General features: G+C 45.9%; 1 protein-coding gene across 1 annotated transcript in view; it reads left to right on the top strand.

The window, feature by feature from the left end:
* The first annotated feature begins 914 nt into the window (after positions 1 to 914).
* Tars3 (threonyl-tRNA synthetase 3) overlaps positions 915 to 19,307 on the top strand; it is a 165,003-nt gene continuing 146,610 nt past the window's right edge. The window contains exons 1-8 of the mRNA XM_032893460.1: positions 915 to 1,279; positions 2,242 to 2,310; positions 3,537 to 3,727; positions 7,960 to 8,083; positions 11,166 to 11,287; positions 14,698 to 14,815; positions 16,832 to 16,896; positions 17,894 to 17,972. Coding sequence (XP_032749351.1) covers positions 965 to 1,279; positions 2,242 to 2,310; positions 3,537 to 3,727; positions 7,960 to 8,083; positions 11,166 to 11,287; positions 14,698 to 14,815; positions 16,832 to 16,896; positions 17,894 to 17,972 — 1,083 coding nt within the window. The 5' untranslated portion in view covers positions 915 to 964. The remainder of the gene's footprint in view (positions 1,280 to 2,241; positions 2,311 to 3,536; positions 3,728 to 7,959; positions 8,084 to 11,165; positions 11,288 to 14,697; positions 14,816 to 16,831; positions 16,897 to 17,893; positions 17,973 to 19,307) is intronic.

Below are 19,307 nucleotides of genomic sequence, written 5' to 3'. Positions count from 1 at the left end.
AGGGCAATTCGTCCCCTAGGGGGCAGCAGAGATTCAGCCTTTTCCTGCTCCAGGATGAACGCTTAATTCTTTGCAGACCACTGTTTCCAAAGCTCGATAGCACAAATGTTTCTACTTCAAATAATCTTCTTTCCTGTCAGGACAGTTATGAACAGTATTTGCTGGAGTCCCAAATAGTGAGCTGGCCAGGCTGAAGTTTTTGTAGTGCTCTTCTGTGTGTCCTTGCCAAGTGCCACTGTATTTGCACAGCCTTGGCATGAAGGTCTATTTTCAATGGCCGTTTTTCAGACCTGGTTTGAACAGTGTGGTGACTGCAAGAATTCAAGAGGGGAATGAGAGAAATTCATCAGGCTCTGCTAACGGTTTGGGCAATCCGGTCAAGAGACGTACTTCCTCTGGGCTTGAGATCTACAATTCCAGTTACAATAGATCGAGCACTCGGACACGCCTCCAAACACTAAAGATGCCCATCCAGTGTTTCCGCTCCTACTGTCTAGGTCCAGAGCATAGTTCTTAATCCTGCAGTGCACCCAACATTGGTCATGTCCCTGCCCGTGCTCCCTGCCACATCCCCCTACCCCTTTTCCTTGCTTTATGAAGTATTGCTCAGCCATCCCATAGTCCCCAGCAGTGATGCCTAGCTCCAGCCCGGTCTCATCGCTTCTACTCTGCAACGTTGCCTACCCTTGCCCCTCCCATCGCTCCTGTCCCCACCCTCATTATCCTACAGCCTGGCCCTCTTCATTGCCCATCGCCTCGCCCCTGCCCAGTTGCCGCGATATGGCCCCGCCTCTTGCCCGTGCATCGCTCCGCCCCATGCAGGGATACCCGGCCCCAGCCCCGCCCCGTATAGTGATGCACCCCCCACTTCACCCCGCCTCCCGAGTCCCTTCAGCTCCGCCCCGCCCCGTCTCCTTGTCACTCTGACTGGGCCGGCGGGCTCAGGTGGCACAAGGAGGCTGCCATGGCGGCCCAGGCCCTGGCGGCTCAGGCGGTGGCCTCGCGCCTGCAGCGGCAGGAGGAGGACATTCGCTGGCTGTGCGCGGAGGTGCAGCGCCTGAGGGACGAGCAGCTGCGCGGGCCCGAGCAGGGCCAAGCCGAGGGCCCGCGCCTGACGCGCGAGGTGGCACAGCTCCAGGCGGAGAACCGCGACCTGCACCAGCGCCTGTATGACCTGCGGCTGCGCCTGGCGGAGCAGCGCGGCCCCGGGGCCCGGCGAGCGGCTGCGCACGAGGTAACCGGGCGGCCCAGGCGCACGCACTCAGCGGGTTCCAACTCTGTACCCGGGTGCGGGCAGGGCTGCAGGGCGTGTCCCCGCCCTCGTACTGCCCACTGCTCACTGCCCACGGCCCGGGGAACCGCTAGGTTTCCACCAACCTCCTAACTGACCAGCTAGTATAATTTCTCAGCTCTTCATTGCATAGACTGCACGCAACACTTCTCTCTCCAGTAGCAGAAACGACTGAGGTGTATGCCTCAAATCCAGAACTCTGGAAGCTGAGGCAGGAGGATGGCTGAGAGTTTGAGGCTAAGCTGGCCAGGGCTATGTAACAAGATGATGTCTCAAATAAAACTTTTTAAAAGGCCGCTAAAGTAAGAGTCACAGTGTCCTTGGAGAAGAGGACCAACAGTTTCTAGTCTCTCTGCTGGCTAGTTCTTTGCTATCTGAAGACATGTTATTTTTACTGTCTTGTTTTGGTGGTTTACTTTGAGGCCTCTATGTATTCTGTATATTTAGCAGAAGTATTTGATTACAATATTTCCTTGTTTTAGAAGATTATTAAATAACAAATATAAGATAATTTTTCTAAGTTCTGAAGACTTTCTAAAACAGATCCTTTTTTTCTCCTGAAAAGATGTTGCTCTGGCAACATCTAATGAGAGAGCGCAATGCAAGTCTGGTGGCAGCCACACTTTCAAATAATGTCCAGTGACATTATTTGTTTAAAGTTTATGGAGGAGAGAAAGAGAGACACAGAGGCAGTGTGTATTGTAGGATTCAGGGCCTATGGCTTTGTGAGTGCTGGGTAAGTGCTCTATTACTGAGCTATGCCTCCAGTTTTAATGTGCTTGGACAGGTAGGGCTGAACTCTGAAGCCAGGTCCTTGAGGGTTATAAGTAAATCTTGGTTTCCACGGCCCTGCAGGGACTCTCAAACCGTGGGCTCTGCCATGAGCTCCCTGGGTTCCCTCCTTCCCTGGGTTTCTCATATTTTGATCTTGCCTCTCACTAATCTTTCAGCCTCCTACTCAAAACCAAGAGAAGGACACAAAGAGGAAGAGGTTGAAGGAGACTGAGCCCAACAGGGAGGTAAGTCGCTGCTGTAGAAACAACAGAAATGTTCACTATTAAACATGGGTCAGCGGGACTTAGGATAAAGACATAATTACTAGTGAAATTATTGTTTGGACCACATCAGTAACCTCTTAGAGTCAAGCTAGCACTGGCTAAAGTGCTCTCTACTCTTTTTCTTTCTTCCTTCCTTCTTTCCTTCCTTCCTTTTCTCTTGTTTTTGTTTTGTTTCTTGAAACAGGCTTTCTCTGTTCCTCTTACCTAATATCTTTGAATACTATACCCATGGACATTTCCCTACCCCGCTATTTACAGTATTTGTGTAATGTTATACGATGTAGCAAGGCTTTGGCTGTCCTGACACTCTCTGTAAACCAGGCTGGCCTCAAAGTCACAGAGACCTACCTGCCTTTGCCTCCTGAGTGCTGGGATTAAAGGGTGTGCCACCACCGCCCACCTTCTCCACTCTTTTCAAGGTGAAATAATAGAGTTCTGATTTCATATTTCCTGTTGCTGCTGCTCCTTCTTCCTTTCCCTTTCTGTCTCCCTCTCCCCCTCCTCCTCTTCTTTCTCCTCCTCCTCTTCCTTCTTTAAAGAAAGTATTAAAAACAACCAGCAAGGGTTTATAGAGACTCAGCACTTGTTAGGCACAAAGGAGGAGTACTAGCCTCAAAGATACTAGTCTGGCTATGGAGGTCAGACAGACTAAGAACAAACAACTAGAGGTAGACTGAAATATGGCAAAGCCGGCCCCCGGTGTGCACGTACCTGTTCCTCCTTTGTGGATTTTAAAATCTGGAAATACTTGGAGAGAAAATGCTCTGTACTGATTGACTTTTTTGGTCATTATTCCCCCAAGCAGTACAGTGTAACAGCTATTTCCTGAGCATTGCATTTTGCTTTATAGTCATCTACAGATGACGTAAAGCATATAGGAGGATGTGAGAAGATGCGCTAATTCTGTGTGACTTTATTAAGGACTTGAGCATCTATGGGGCTCCAGGAATCCGATTCTCGGGATACCAAGGGTTGTCTACTAAGAAGTGCTATACGGTATAGCATTGCATAAACATACAGTCAGTGGTGGGAGAGGGAGCTGTCCATGGGTGTAGCAGTCAAGGATGCTAGGTAAGAGGGGTGGGTCTGCTGGAGGGGACGTGGAGAGAGGGTGAGCATGAGGAGAAGTGGAGCAGATAGCTGAGTGGGCTGAGTCCTTAACCTTACGGTAAGCTATTGACTTTCAGGTGAAGCAACCGAATTTTATAAAAGAGAGATTGCAGCTTTTTGAAACGTTGAAGACAGATCATCAGCTGTTACCTGCTACTCAGGAAAAGAAGAACACAAACAATGTGATTTCAGTGAGGGTGGCTGGTGGGAAGACTGTGCAAGGAGAAGGTTGGAAAACAACACCTTATCAAGTGGCTGCTGGGATTAGGTAAGACCTCCTCCCCCGCCCCACACCAGACACATGTCGCTAGTGCGCACACACACACACACACACACACACACACAAGCTCACACACTCCTTGTGCATCTCTCTCCCTCCCTACCTCTTTGTTAGAGCACATATACTTCAGTATTAAGTAATTGTGCCAGAGCCTGTCAAAAGGTTTTATTAGATACCACTAAAATATTTTTCCTTATTAGCTAATTGAATTAAATATAATGACGATTTCCCTCTGACTCCAAAGAAAACCACATGATTGAATACAAGATCATGATCTCTTCCTAGTTAAAAAGTCCAAATTTTAAAGTTCTAATACAAATACGTACTAGAGAGAAAAAAAAACCCTGTATCCTTAACAGTACATCCATGCTGACTTTATTCATACACCAAGAAATCTTCATGCAGTTTTTCAAATGGTAATTTAAACTGTAAGTTGACACTGTTATCTGTCGTGGGGCTGTTATTGCCTTTTCTTGGAAATAGTCATTCGTGGAGTCTTACTTAGAGGTAATTTCTTCTTGTCTTATTAGCTTTCTGTTGCTGTCGTAAACACAGTTACCAAAAGCAGTCTGAGGCAGAAGGGTGTGTTTGGCTTTCAGGTTGGGGTCCATAGTGAAGGGAAGCCCAGGCAGGAGCTCAAGGCATGAAGCTGGAGGCAGGAACTGAAGCGGAAGCCATGGGGGAGTGCGGTTTATCCCTGTCTTACTGGCCACCTCTGTCACACAGCCCAGACCACCTTGGCTTGCTGGCCACCTTTTACATAGCCTAGGCTCACTTACCCAGGAGTGGCAGTGCCTGCAGTGGTGTGGGCCCTCCTACATCAGTAAGAAAGTACTTCACAGACACGCCCCAGTCAATCTGACAGAGGCAGTGCCATAAAGGAGGTTCCCTCTTCCTAGGTGTGTCAAGTTGACAATGAAGAAAGCCCACCACACTGTTGTTATTGGTGGGTACTGGAGTCTGGGAGGACCCCTGCCTGATTTCCAGATTCTTGCATCTAGGAACAAAGAAACGGACCCGTGACACATATGTGTATTAGCAGATAGTACACTTCCAAGGAGGGAGACGTGGACACAGCTGGTAGGGAGGTTAGATTCTCGGTGTCAAACAGTGCAAAAACTGGGACTTTTAAACCCGTGAATCACACATAGGCAAGAATCTCCTTTGTAAGGAGCTGTCCTTGGTGGTGGTAGGTTGTCAGGGTTGAGACTTTTTCTGGTCAACGGGTTTTCATGTGCTAATTTATAGCCCTCACATAACTCACTCTGCACACTACCCTCCTAACAACTGTGGTCAAAGATCCTGTTGGGAAGCTGAAGGACATGACCCACTTTCCACAACTGCTTACACAGTGACTAGAAGATGGCTCTCGGCTAGAAAAACCAGCAAACTCTCACCCTCGTCTAATTATGTGGAGAGTACGGGGTGTAGCAAGGATTTATTGGAATCCCTGCATCACAAGGAGTCCAGTCTGGAACCCAGAAGACTCACATTTTATAAGGGGGCTACAAACATTGTTCTGAACAAGAATTACATGATTATGCCAAACAGTGGTCCCCAAAGGGCAAGAATCAAGAAAACCATGGCTACAATGGGCCCCGGAGAGCAATCTTTATATAGCTTTTTCCTAGGGGTGAGATTCCCTTGGCTACACATCAACAATATGGTGAAGCACAAAAGAACAAGTTTAGGAAGGGATCCAGTGGTAAAATAGAGTAAAAGGCAAATGACAGGAGGATGTAAACATTGAGTATATATTATATACTAACAGTGCCAAAAGAAGAAAAAAAAAAAGAAAACCCACCCATAAAGTCAGGTTGTAACTACTGATAAGCCTTGGCTTGGAGAGGAGTTCTGAGAGAAGGGGTATCTGGGAGCTGCAAAACAAAGTCAAATTGTGGATCTAAGCTGACTGCCTATGTTCTGCTGGAGACAACTTTATGGATTGTTGTGTCCCTGTGTTCTGCTCGAGACAGTTTTTCAGATTGCTCTCTGTGTTCTACTCTCTCTGAAGATCTCTAGACAGCTCTCTGCTTTCTCTTGCTAGTCTAGAAATTATCTGGATGTCTCATCTCTTGCAGATCAAAGGCTCAGATTTTTATTTAAATATCAATTCAGTCAATACCCCAACTTTCCTTTTGATTATCCCATGAATCAGCATCCCATGACCCTTTTATTCTTAGAAAGAGACAGCAAGCACAAGCACAAGCACAGATACAATAGTTGGGTAGAAAACCCCACCCTGAAATTACCATTCCTACCAAGCCTCGGCCTAGATCTAAACTCCCTCTGTCCTAGGCTGACCATGAACTAAGGAATCTGCCTACCTTTGCATCTGCCTGTCTTTGTATCTTTCTGACAAGCTGGCTCATACTGCAGCTGCCTCTGTATCTTTAGATATGAGAAGCTCTTTATACAATTAATATTGTATCCTTATACTTTGCATAGTTGAGAAAATTATAAATTTTTAGACTCATGTTTTCAACATTCTTTCCCACAGCCTTAAAGGCTGTCCTGAAGGTCACAGCATTCTACCATTTTGCTGAGACATAGACACACCCTAGCCTCCTGGACTCCTGTTATCTCTGATTATCCTGGAATCATTAAGCTTGGCAGAGAGGACATCCCTTGGAGGAGGAATGTGAAAATGTGCACACTGTTATACAAAGAAGCCTCAGACCCACAGCAGCCATCAACATATCCTGCTGACTGTTCCAGGGACAGGAAACCATGTCATACTGTTCCTTACATGGCCAAGCTGGATTTGGCACTGATCTTTGTATTTGAGGAGTTAAGAAATGATAGGGAAACAGAATCTCTGAGTTTGAGGCAAACATGGCTACACAGAGAAACTCTGTCTCAAAAAAAAAAAAAAAAAATCAAGCCAACAAACAGAAGAAGAGTTTTATATTCTTGAGGCTGTGGAAACTCAGAAATTTTATTTGAGAGAATGATATTATTATTGTTGTTGTTGTTATTAATTTATTTTTGGTTTTTCAAGACAGGGTTTCTCTGGGTAGCCCTGGCTGTCCTGGAACATCACTTTGTAGACCAGGCTGGTCTCGAACTCAAGAGATCTGCCTGTCTCTGCTTCCCAAGTGCTGGGATCAAAGCCGTGTGCCACCACACCCAGCTTAGAGAATACTTTTGTTTTGTCTGCATGGAGTAGGCTTTTGTTCACCCAGAGAAGGTGCCAGCACATGTCAGAAGCTATTTACATCTTTAAGAAGGTTCATCTACCTGTGTTGCTTTGAGTAAGCATTCCAGATTGTCCCGTGTTACAGAGTAGCTAGAGACCCTAGCCATAGCTTCAGAGAGATCCCCTGACTTTTAGTGACGACTGCCCATGCTCCTTCCGTGCTGTGCTATCAGGTCACATATAGAGGGATTCCCAAGACCCTGCAACAGAAACAGGTCCTTTGGCTTTTGGACGTTTACATCTACAACTGCACACTGGGCAAGTTCATTCAGTAGAAGGTCACGAAGGTTGTCTGAATATTACAATTCATAACAGTAGCAAAATTGCACTTATGAAGTAGCAATGAAAATAACTTCAAGTTGGGGATACAGCATGAGGAACTGTAGTCGAGGGTTACAGCATTAGGAAGGTTGAGAGCCATTGGTCTAAAGGGAGGATGGGTCTTCATCTCCAGTGAGCGTGCCCCTGGAAGACTGGTATTTCTCCAATATTCCCTGGTTCTTTGGACTTACAGGGGCACATAGAGGCACAGGTTTTGATGGCTGCACATATCTTCTGGGAGAGCCAAACCAAAGGAGACCAAAGTGTGTAAAAGCCAGGGCTTCCTCAGTAAATGGAACACTTCTAGCCTGCCTGGGAACTCATGGCACTAAAGAGCAGGCTATGAAATTATGTTCATACTAGAGATGTTCTTTATAACATGGGTGAGATGCCAGTGTAAGAAATGACCAGAGAGTGATGTACCAAAATGTTAAAAACAGTTATTTCTAGAACTAAGGGGAAGATTTATATGAAATTTTAACTTTATTCTTTGTGCTTTCTTTTCAAGTTTTAAAAATAGCAAGTGTATATGAATTTTTTATGTGAAATAATGGTTACTAAGTAAAATATGTCTATTCTATTAGTTTATACCTGTACTTCCTGACTTCTTTTAAACCCTGAAGTTATTTTAAGCTTTTCTTATAATGAAGTATAATATTATAAATGTTAACTCCAAGTGTTTTTTTTTTCCTCCTACTAGTAAAGAACTGGCTGAAAATACAGTAATTGCCAAGGTGAATGGTGTATTATGGGACCTGGACCGCCCGTTGGAAGGGGACTCCACTGTAGAGCTGCTGATGTTTGACAATGAGGAAGCCCAGGCTGTAAGTATTTAAGAACCAAGTTTCCAGAGTTGGGTCTTAATGATACGGGAATTATGGGAAGCACCATACATTGGAATCAACGTGATGAAACTCTTGGCCTTTCAACATTTAAAATTCCAACATGGCATTTAATGATAGCTAACACATATTTGTAGAACATATGCTCAAATAAATAGACCATGTTTATTATTTCTTAAAGTTATTTCCTTAAGTTAAATGTTTTACTTATTAAGTTAGTGTCTATTCAAAATCAATTCATCAACTCTTAAGTTGTATACCTGTATTTCAATATCTGTCGCAGAATTTGGAAAAATCCCTTAAATACTGGAGAATGCAGTATTTTTATGGTAAGTGCCACATTGCTGTGTATGTCTCCTATATGCTCATCAGCGTAGCTTGGAGCCTCCTTTCAGCCGGCTTATTGCCTCTGTAAAATCCAGCTCTAGTCTGCGGAGGCTACAATGTTGCACTTCCTGGATGGTAAGAACAGTATAATTCCTGATTAAAGTAGCCAAGGCTGTTGACTGTTTTTTTGTTACTGAGTTAAAACACCATGACCAAAAGCAGTTTATGGGAGAAAGGGTTTATTTTGGTTTAGGGTCCAGAGGGCCCGTCCATTATGACCTAGAGGCTTGGCAGCAGGGGGCTGGGACACGAAGCTGGCCAATCACATTGCCACCCACATGCAGGAAGCAGAGGGAGCAAACTAGGAATTGGGAGAGGCTATAAACTCTCAAAACCTGCCCCAGTGACACACTTCTTCCAGCAAGGCTGCATCTCCTAAAGGTTCCAACCCCTCAAACAGCACCGTGAGCTGGGGAGCAAGTGTTGGAATACTTGACTGTAGGAGGGACGGTTCTCATTCAAACTGCTACACCAAGTGTAACCATCAAATTGTTAAGCAAGGTAATATTAGTAAAGCCGTGTTCAAACGTGATTCTGAAAACACAAGTCTGCAACCTGCCCACTCCCTGCAATCTCCAGGCACATGCACTTCAGTACCATGTGTATTACACCTCAGCAAGGTCTCCATGTACGTGTTGTGCTAGAAATTCTTGACTAACTACCAAGCCTGCTCCTTTGCTGTCTGCCCACCTCTGTGTACCCCGCCACATGCCCAGCTCTTTCCGTCCAGACCTTGGCAGATATGCATGCTTAGCTCCTCTCCCAGTGTGATGGGCAAGCCCATAGTCTGTACTTTCCCATGTATGTCTACATTTCTCTCCATCTCTGTGACCACGGGCTACGAATCTACACTGGGCCTCTTACACCATCATCACCCGATCTGCCTAGGTAATGGCTTTTCTCTGAAATCCATCCCTCACCTGCTGTTTTATAACGTGACTTCACTGGTGTCTGCTTTAAACTCCTAAATCTCAAGCTCTTGCCATGGTCTGCCTGACGCTGGTCCTTTTCTACCCGTCAGACCTTGGTAAGTTTCCCTCTTTCCACATCCAGCCACGCAGACCTTCCTCCACTGTAAATGCAGGCTTTTCTATTCAGTACTGAGCCATGCTCATGGCTGCTATGCACAGGTGTGACACATTTAGAGCTGAGGCATGTCTAGGTAGACACACGATTGGCTGTCACTCCTCCCAGTGGGCACACTGCCACAAGGACTCGGTCTCTGTTTTTCCTACTATCGGTTATATTCCTGTATCTAAGACATTGTTTGGTTTGACACATATGTAGATAAGGGCGATATCCCAAAGAAGACACAGGCAATCAGCCAGCTATTTCAGCAGCACCCTGAGTCAGGTGCTCTGGGGAAAGATGGCCTGCTCGGTCTGTTTCCTGAGCAGTAGGCCAGGATTATACATGGCTTCTCTGCATCTGCATCTACCTCCGGCTGCTCTGATTTACCAAATGTTACCGTTAATTGTACTGTCTGCTCTTTGCTTAACAAAAGAGAAGAACATTCTGTCCTAGGACTCCATTATCATTCACTTTTTGTATTTGGTTTGCGTGTGTGTGGGAGAGAGACTTGGTTAATTTTAACTCATAGGTAGACAAAAATTAATTCCTTATAAACTAAGCTAATGTTGTTTGTTTTAGTTACCCCTGAAATAATACTGATTCCTTGGGAATTTGAAACCAAATCAGGTTTCTGAATCTGTAGGGCTGATAACCTGCCCTTGGACTATGGTAAATTAGCCCAGACATATACTCCTCCGGGCTCTCTGGCGGCCAGCAATTCCCCCTGGCATCACCTTTTCCTTCTTGAGCCTTTCAAACTCTTTCAAACTTCCACAGTCATGTGCTATCTAGCATAGGAAGACTTAGGGTTACTATTGCTACGATGAAACACCATGATCAAAAGCAAGAGGGGAGGAAAGGGTTTATTTGGCTGATTCTTCCATAATACTGTCCCTCCTCAGCACAGGAACTCAAGCGGGGCAGGGACCTGGAGGCAGGAGCTGATGCAGAGGCCCTGGAGGAGTGCTGCTTACTGGCTTGCTCCCCATGGCTTGCTCAGCTGCTATCTTATAGAACCCAGGACCACCAGCCCAGGAATTGTACCACTCACAATGGGGTGGGCCCTCCCCATCAATCACTAATTAAGAAAACGCCTTATAGTTTGATCTAGGTTCTCTCCTTCCACATAATTCTAGTTTGCGTGTGGGGATGACCAGGCAGCACAAGCAGCTATACAGATGTGAAATCTCACTGACTTTGGCAATATCTCTAAGGAGCCACTTCCCTGTCTGCATTGAGTCCAGGGAGGCTGTCTTGGAAAAACACAGGGAACTGGTACCCCTCCATCCCTGTTCCCATGTGGTCACTCAGCTCAGTATTCTGAGTGGATGGGCTGGTTCTGCACAGTCTAAGGCACAGAAGGAAGGTTAGGGAGCAGCTACACTGTAGCTGCGGTGCCTGGCAGAGCTACTCTGAGCTAGACCTAAGTTTGCAGGTCACGCAAGGGAGGATGCAGGGGACATTCCTTTCCAAGTAGGCATTGAGGAGTCTCTACTTTTGGCAGTCCCCCGCCCCAGTGTCCATTCGCTTGATTACCACGGTATTTTACTGCCGATGGCCCGTGATGGTTTTGGTAGCCAATAGCCTTCCTGCCCACATCTTGCAGGTGTACTGGCACTCCAGCGCTCACGTCCTGGGGGAGGCCATGGAGCTGTACTATGGAGGCCACCTGTGCTACGGCCCACCCATTGAAAATGGATTCTATTATGATATGTTCATTGGAGACAGGTAAGGCTGCTGAGTGATTGCATGTGGGTATGCCGTTGTTTTACAATGGTTACATATTAGCTAAGTCACTGTGTATTGTATCATTGTCAAGCCAGTTTGCCGTTTGTGGAAAATGTTTTTCAAATGAGCTCAGATTGGAGAGTGACTTTCAACCTAGTCTTTCTTCTGCCTGGAAGGATATCATATGCTGTTTACTTAATGTAGAACTTGCTAGACATGGCGCTGATTCGAGCCAGAATTACATGCTCCGTCCTGGGGAGTTGTCTGCTTCTGCTCACAATGATTGAGGCACTGTCAATGGCACTGAATGTCTCACACACTGAGTTCCAGGTGGTGGTTCACAGTGGTGTCACGCTCTGTACATGGAGTCATGGCCTTCTCCCCCTGCTTCACCCACTCCAGCTCTGTAGCCTTCATAGTTCCTAGGGACACTACAGTGTCCAGATTGAAACTTTGGGTCCTTCTAATTCTCATATTCACCCCATCTGGCAGCCCAGTCCAGCCCTAACCCCCCCCCCGCCCCCCGCAGACTCCTCACCACCCCAGTAGAGGCCCTGCCTAGTTTCCCAATTTTATCTCCTAAACATTTGTCTCCTTTCGCTCGTGGTTTGCTCAGACTCAGTCTCTTGTTTGGGTGAACATAGAACATATTTGCCCATCAACCCCATGCTGCATAATGACCTCCCTAACAGGGTATCTGGCATTCCGTAGCTGGAGATTTTGTTTGTTTGTTATTTTGAATTTGTTTGGGGTTTTTGTTTGTTTGTTTATTTGTTTTTGAGACACCGTCTCACTCCAAATCCCTGCCTGACCTGGAATTCGCTATGTAGACCAGGCTGTTCTTGAATGCACAGAGCGTCTCCTACCTCTGCCTCCCACATGCTGGCATTAAAGACATTTGCCATCACATCTTCAAGGCTTTCTCAGGTTGAGCTGTTTCTACTTATAAGTTAGAGTATATCATACCAATGACTGTGAGTGTGTGGGTATTTTGTTTGTTCTTTTTCTCCCTCAAGAATCAACTGATTCTCCAGCCTGCTGGATACCATCTAAGCATTATCCCAGACCTACAGCTCAAGTCTCACTCCTGTAAGGCTGTGATGACCTTAGAGATGCCAGTCACAGTTGAAGCCTTCCACATGTCTGACCCACAGCCCACTCTCTGGGTTCAGTGGTTGGTACTGACTCATAGAAGACTATTGATCTATTATAAAGGCTGTTTCAAAGGATATGGATGAGCAACCAGGAGGGGTGTGGTCCCTTGGGCTGTACCACTGGCTTAGTAAGCCTTTTGAAGCCTTGCTCAGTGCTTTTCAATAGACGGTTTGTTTTTATAATTTGTTTTTTACTTTTATTTTATGTACATTGGTGTTCTGCCTGCTCGTATGTCTGCGTGAGGGTGTCCGATCCCCTGGAACTGGAATTATAGACAGTTGTGAGCTGCCACGAGGTGCTGGGAATTGAACCTTGATCCTTTGGAAGAACAGTCAGTGCTCTTAACCACTGAGCCATCTCTCCAGGCCTCAATGGATGTTTCGTGACACGCACATGTTTGATACAATCGTTGGCCATTGATGATAGATGCACTATCTCCTCTCCCTGTCTGGAGTGGGGTTTGGGGCTAAAGTTCCAGGCTTCTAGTAATGCCGTAGTCACTGGAGGGTGCCTTCATGTCATTGGTACAGTGAAGGCACAGTACTGGTTGAGGCTCTCTCTGATCACAGCATTGTATCCAGTGGCCTCTCTTGTTACCGGCCTCCCAGCTTCGTGCAGGCGACATGAGCTTTTTGATTATTTAACCTTATGTGTGGTACTGTGGGCTCAGCTGTGAATAGTCAGTCTATCCTCATGGAGCTGAAAGTTAGCCGAGGTGGGACAGACAACACACAAACAGCCAGCTGCCATCAGATGCTGATTAGTGATTGAAGGAAAAGAATCCAGGAGTGTTGCCAGCAGAAGGCTCTCGTGCCCACAGATCACCAGAGAAAACAGAATGCAGGATTGGCGTCTCAAAGGAAAGGGTGTATAACCTGTATTCTCATCCAGAAGGGTGAGGATTGGAAGTGATTGACAGCCTGGTGGCCTACATCATCTGTAGGGCCAGGTCATACCAAGTGCCCACAACTAAGACCAGAGTGTCTAATAGCCCAAATGACCTCTATGCTATCTGTATAGCTGAGACCACACCAGGTCCTCCCAAGGCCCCTGAGCTAAGACAGGAAGCCTACCTCTAAACTCATCCTCTTGGAAGAAATGAGTTGAGTCTCAGTGTAACTATGCCTCTTTATGCACTGGGGATTGTATTACACCAGGAAACTTGACCCCAAATTGTACTGTGTTTAAATATGCTGGTCAGTTAACTGCCTGGGATCGGACTACCAAAGTTAGATCCAGACTAAGTTGGGATGAACCAAGTTTTCATTCTCACTTCTTCGAGAATTATTGTGCTTCTGGCTATGCTACCCATAGGGACCTACACGCACACACATACACACACATGCACATGCAAATGCACATTCACATGTACATGTTCACACACACATGCACACACACGTGAGGGGGACATAGGTGATGCAAGAGGCATGTGTGTTGCTGAAGCAGAGGCCAGAATGGAGGAGTGAGTTAGGAGAGAACATTCCAGTCCTTTCCAGGATTGTGTATGGCTATTTCAGGAACAGCAAAGAAGTCGATGTGCCAGGAAGGGAGTGAGAGGAAGGGAGTGAGAGGGAGTGAGAGGGAGTGAGAGGGGGTGAGAGGGGGAGAGGGGAGGGGAGGGGGGTGAGAGGGAGGGGGAGGAGAGGGAGGGAGAAGAGGGGGAGGGAGAGGGGGGGGGAGAGGGAGGAGGAGGGAGAGAGGGAGGAGGGGGAGGAGGGGGGGGAGAGGGGGGGGAGAGGGGGGAGAGAGGGGGAGAGGAGGAGAGGGGGGAGAGAGGGGGAGAGAAAGGGGAGGAGGGGGAGGGGGGGGAGGGGAGGGGGGGGGGGGAGGGGGGGAGGGGGGGATGGGGGGGGGGGGGGGGGGGGGGGAGAGGGGGAGAGGGAGTGAGGGGAGGAGGGGGAGTGAGAGGGAGGAGAGGGGGGAGAGGGGAGAGGGGTGAGAGGGGGTGAGAGGGGGGTGAGAGAGGGGAGTGAGCTCCAAGCAGGAGCAGCAGCAAGTGCAGCCTTTGTGCAGAGTGAGTGTGTGTGACTGCAGCCTGCACAAACCTTCCTTCAAGGCTGGCTCTGACAAGCCATGGAGGGCAGGGGTATGGGGAGCCCTCATATAGCTCTCTGAACAGCAGTGTATATGTGCCCGAAGCACAAACGCGGTTTAGAAAGCGTGTCAACTGGTGCTGAAGGCCCTGGAACCGAGGAGGAAGGGGTGCATGGCGTCTGGAATTGTGTACTGAGGCTCATAGTCTCTCGTCTCTTCAGAGTGGTGTCCAGCACTGAGCTGTCTGCCCTGGAGAACATATGTAGAACTATCATCAAAGAAAAGCAACCGTTTGAAAGACTGGAAGTCAGCAAGGACAGTCTCCTGGAAATGTTTAAGGTAACGGGGAAAATTTAGCATAAAATCTTTTCACCAGGAATATTAGAGGCTATTAACGTAACGCGGTTTTCTTCCCTCCCTGAAAATGATTGACTACTGTTCAGCAGCATAGTCTGGAGAGCTGCTGTGCGGGGTCAGGGGTCACATGCACAGTCTGGAGAGCTGTTATGAGGGGTCAGGGGTCACACGCGCAGTCTGGAGAGCTGTTGTGAGGGGTCAGGGGTCACACGCACAGTCTGGAGAGCTGTTGTGAGGGGTCAGGGGTCACACGCACAGTCTGGAAAGCTGTTGTGAGGGTGATGAAGACATCCCCACCATCCACTCACATCTTCCAGAGTGAAACCTCTACCACTAAGGACCAACACCCATTGCCTCCACCCCAGCCCTGGCCATCAGCCCTGTTTACTGCTGTATGAATGGAACAGGAACTGCTGTTCAGAGTCTCACATACTATTTTACCTTTGGGACTGGGCTGTCTCACTCATGAACTGCTCTCAAGGGGCACCGGTGCTGCAGATCCTGTCAGAATTGCCTTCTTACCTAAGAACTCCTGCTGCATGAGTGTGTGTGTGTGTGTGTGTGTGTGTGTGTGTGTGTGTGTGTGTATGCGTGTCTCTGTGTGTGTGTGCATGCATATGTCTGTGTGTATGTGTGTGTGTATGTTTGTGTCTTTGTGTGTGTGCATGTGCGTGTGTGTGTGTGTGTGTGTGTGTGACTGTGTTTATTAGTTTATTTGCCCGTGAGTACTAGAATTGCTTATATTCTGACTGTTGTGTATATACTAATATAAATGTGAACACACAGATTTCTGTTTTAAATGCTTATTTTACTTCTTTTACTATTATACATGTGATATACATACACTTATATATGTAATTTTCTGAATTCTGCTTATTTTATAAGAACCATCCATGGGTGTAGAGTGGGGTATGGTTGTGTCTCGATTTGCTTTTTTCTGAGGGCGCAGTGTTGCTGAACCTCTCAGTGCATTTATTGACGATTTGGACATCTTTCTTGGAGAATCGTCTGCTCTGGTCCGTTAGCAGTTTTTGAATGAGGGTATATTTTTTCATTTGGTTTGCACTATAACAATTTCTTATATCTTCCCAGTGTCAGTCTTTAACTAACAGCCACAGATGTTTTCTTCCATGCTGTGGGCTGGTTCTGCTTCTCACTACTCTAAAGAACTAAGCACCAACTTTCGTGATTTGACTTGAACATATTGGGATGAAACAGTTACTCTGCACAAACCCAACAGCCGTCTTAAGTCGTTATTTAACATGGACCCCTCGATCCTGTGATTAATGCAGTAAAAGCAGAAACTCTGGTGAATTACCTTAATTGGTTAAGTGTAATGATACCACGGCTTTTTAGCAAATGTAACGATGTCATGTAAGGTTTGTTTTTATAAAAATAGTGGTAATGTTCCTCAAGAGCTGTATTTATGTTATGTATTAAAATGGCATCTTCTAGAAGAGTGCTATCCAGTGAAATGTGAGCCAAGCGTGTTACCTTGACCGCATGGCTGCTACATTTTAAGAGTAAAGCCAAGATGGAATAGTGTTGAACACATAAGCGGTATAGAAATCGGTGCCTTCCACCTCTGTGGCCCGGGTCTTTTTATTCATAGCACGTGGTCATATGTGAGAGTTCACTAACCATGTGACTCTGGGGCCTCGTACTGGATCAGTGTGGCTCTTGGCTGTGAGCACAGCATATCCACAGTTCCCAATACCTTGAACAGATTAGACAACCTATCAGAGCTTCTTAAAGAGAGTAGCTTTCCTATGAGAAAGTTCTTTGTGGGGCTGGAGAGAGGCTCAGTGGTAAGAGCACTGACTGCTCTTCCAGAGGTCCCGAGTTCAAATCCCAGCAACCACATGGTGGCTCACAACCATCTATAAGGGAATCTGATGCCCCCTTCTGGCATGTCTGAAGGCAGCTACAGTGTGTTTATATACATAAAATAATCAATAAAAATGTTTTTGTAATAATATGTAAACATTTTCTTTATAGTACAATAAATTTAAGTGCCGGATTCTGAAGGAGAAAGTTGACACTCCGACGACCACTGTTTACAGGTTAGTGTGTTCAGGTTAGTGTGCTCCAGTTTTAAAGCAGGGCTCGATGGGGCCTTGGAGCTCAAGAGCAGACGCCCTGAATCCTGGTGGGGACAGGGATTGGCTTTCTGGTTTATCACGGTGATGGGACAGTTTTAAAAGGGTGTCTTTACATTCATAGTGTCTTCAGATCTTTCGTGGCACTTGAGTGTACATAGAAAGAGCTGTGACCTGTGGCTAGACGAGTTGCTTCCCTCCTTGACCCTAAATTAAAGCTTGTCCCATATGTATAGAAAAGTGCAACCTTTCGCTTAAAAATATGTGTCCTGGTCATTTTTCTGTTCCTGTGATAAAACACTCTGAGCCCAGCAAGTTAGGGACGGAGTGGTTTATTTGGCTTACATCTGTCAGTCAGTCAGTCATTGAGGAAAGTTAGGACAGGAGCCCAGGGGAGGCAGATCTCTGTGGTCTCAAGGCCAGCCTGGTCTGCTCAGGTCCAAGGCAGCCAGGACTACATACAGAGACCTTGTCTCAAACAAACAAACAAACAAACACAAAAGAAAACAAAGAAAGAAGGAAGGAAGGAAGGAAGGGAAGGGGAAGGAGGAAAGAAGGAAGGAAGGAAGGAAGGAAGGAAGGAAGGAAGGAAGGAAGGAAGGAAGGAAGGCAGGCAGGCAGGCAGGCAGGCAGGCAGGCAGGCAGGCAGGCAAGCAACCCTCATTCCGACTTGCTCTCTGCTAGCTTCTTACACAGCCCACAAGCACCTGCCCACAGAGGTGCTTGCTGTGCTCTGCTGGGCACTCCTGTCTTAATTACCACAATCATGGCAATCCTTCACAGATGTGCCCACTGACCAATCCGATAAAGACAATTACTCAAGTGGGACCCTCTTGCAGGTGATTCTAGGCTGTCAAGTTGTCAGTAATTGCTAAATGGGACAATATGCTAATGGGGTTTATAATGAACAGTCCAAAAAGCTGTAACTGTGTCTGGACGTGTCTTAAATCTTTCATTGTAGGTGTGGTCCACTGATTGACCTTTGTAAAGGCCCCCATGTAAGACACACTGGAAAAATTAAAGCCATAAAAATATTCAAGGTAAGGATTTTTGTAAATTTATAAATATAACAAGGTAAACTAGATAAGAGATTTTATTCATGTCTTCTATAGTCTTCTTTTATTTCACTAAAAGTAATATGTTTTAGAATCTTGATAATTAAAACCTATATAACTTTTGATTATCATTTATTCTTATTCTAAATACTATAATGCATATCTTTTTATATGGCCATTTCTTAAAGATTTGTCTTTATTTTGTATTTGTATGTGTGTGAGTGTGTGTGTGCGTGAGTGTGAAGTGTGAGAGTGTGTGTGTGTGTGTATGTGTCCTTGGGGAGGCCAGAAGTGTCAAATCCCCTGAAGTTATTGCCTGATGTGGGTGCTAGGAACTGAACTCAGAACCTATTTGAGAACAGCAAGTGCTCTTAACTACGGAGCCATCCCTCTAACCCTGCATTTGGTTTTTAAGTACTGCCCCTTATTTAGATGTTCTCCCATATTCACAGCTTTACATACATGGATTTAATTAACTCCCCAATAAAAATATCTAAAAAACAAACAGTGCCTATGCTGAGAATACATAGACTGCACATGTGGGGGTCGGGAATGGTGGCAGTTGGTGGGGCATTATTTCCTAAACAGTACACTGCAGCAAACACATACATAGCATCTGTTTTGCACAAGGTACTCTAGAGGTGGCTTAAGGTGTGCAGGAAACTTGTATAGATTGTGTGCAAATACACCATCTTATAATAATGCACATCTTATAATAATGCACATCTTATAATAATGCACATCTTATAATAATGCACCATCTTATAATAACACACCATCTTATAATAATGCACATCGTATAATAACGCATATCTTATAATAATGCACATTTTATAATAATGCACATCTTATAATAATGCACATCTTATAATAATGCACATCTTATAATAATGCACATCTTATAATAACGCACCATCTTATAATAATGCACCATCTTTAAATTTTTTAAATGCCTTACAGGCTTGGCTGTAACCAGGAGTTAGTTTCTTTCTTTCTTAATTATAAGTACATTGTAGCTGTCTTCAGACACACCAGAAGAGGACATCAGATCCCATTACAGATGGTTGTGAGCCATTATGTGGTTGCTGGGATTTGAACTCAGGACCTCTGGAAGAGCCGTCAGTGCTCTTAACCACTAAGCCATCTCTCCAGCCCCCCATCTTAAAATTTTGTATAAGAAACTCCAGTGTCTGTGGATTTAGGTGTGCGCTGAAGAGCTCTAACTAATCCTCAGCAGACACCAAGGACAGCTGGACTGTGGATTTCTTGTATTGCCCAACGAGAACAAGAAATCTTTCTGTGTAGAATAATCAACTGCAG

Source organism: Rattus rattus, chromosome 2 (assembly GCF_011064425.1).
Source record: "Rattus rattus isolate New Zealand chromosome 2, Rrattus_CSIRO_v1, whole genome shotgun sequence".
NCBI classification, from domain to species: Eukaryota; Metazoa; Chordata; class Mammalia; order Rodentia; family Muridae; genus Rattus; species Rattus rattus.
Note: the sequence above shows the minus strand (reverse complement) of the source record. Positions and strands in the feature narration are given on the sequence as shown.